We start from the raw sequence: 659 nt of genomic DNA on the forward strand, positions 1-659 counted from the left end.
CCCTGTACAAGAGGGGGTGAGGGGCGCGCCCGGGGCGGGGCCTCGGCGCTGCGGACCCGCCTGCGGGTGGGCTCCGGGGCGAGATGGGCGGGGCGGAGCCCACGTGACTGGGACGGGGCAGTGGGTGACGGGGCGGGGCCCAGAGAGGTTGGAGAGGACCGGTCGGGCCTGAGTGGGCGGGGATGGAGGGTGGGAGGGACCTAATGGACTGCCAGCGGCTTAGGAAAGGAGTCAGTAGTTGAAAACGATGGGCGGGGTCTGTAGAGAGATGGGCAGGCCTGAGGCGGGATTCGGGAGGCCGGCCTGGAGCTAGGGACCGAAGAGGGGCGGAGCCTGAAGGCTAGTTGAGTGAGAGGGCGTGGCTAAGCAGGTGGGGATCCGGGTTATGTTTGCTGGCATGTATTGGGGTGCGTGTTGAAAAATTGGGAGTGATTTCCAGGGAGCTTGGGAGACCTCTGGGAGAAGGGTCTACTGAGAGGATGTGTTAGAATGTAGGGAACTGACAGATGGTTTTTTTTAGGGGGTTGGTTGGGGGGTTCTGAGCGGGTGAAGCCTGGGGAAAGAGGTCTGTGAGGACCGTGTGTAAGAAGTGAATGTTAGGAGTTGACGGTGGGGGGGTGGGGGTTGGGATAGAAGGTTCGGAGATGGTGCAGTCCGGG

General features: G+C 62.8%; 1 protein-coding gene across 1 annotated transcript in view; it reads left to right on the forward strand.

Annotated features, from left to right (window-relative positions):
* Positions 1–659, forward strand: part of CCDC61 (coiled-coil domain containing 61) — a gene marked incomplete at its 3' end in the record, with an annotated part of 20,199 nt that overhangs the window by 17,251 nt on the left and 2,289 nt on the right. Inside the window, exon 7 of the mRNA XM_010852708.1 lies at positions 12–66. Within this exon, the coding sequence (XP_010851010.1) occupies positions 12–66 (55 nt within the window). The remainder of the gene's footprint in view (positions 1–11; positions 67–659) is intronic.

The sequence above is a fragment of the Bison bison genome, unplaced genomic scaffold (genome assembly GCF_000754665.1).
Source record: "Bison bison bison isolate TAMUID 2011002044 unplaced genomic scaffold, Bison_UMD1.0 scf7180017864313, whole genome shotgun sequence".
Lineage (NCBI taxonomy): Eukaryota > Metazoa > Chordata > Mammalia > Artiodactyla > Bovidae > Bison > Bison bison.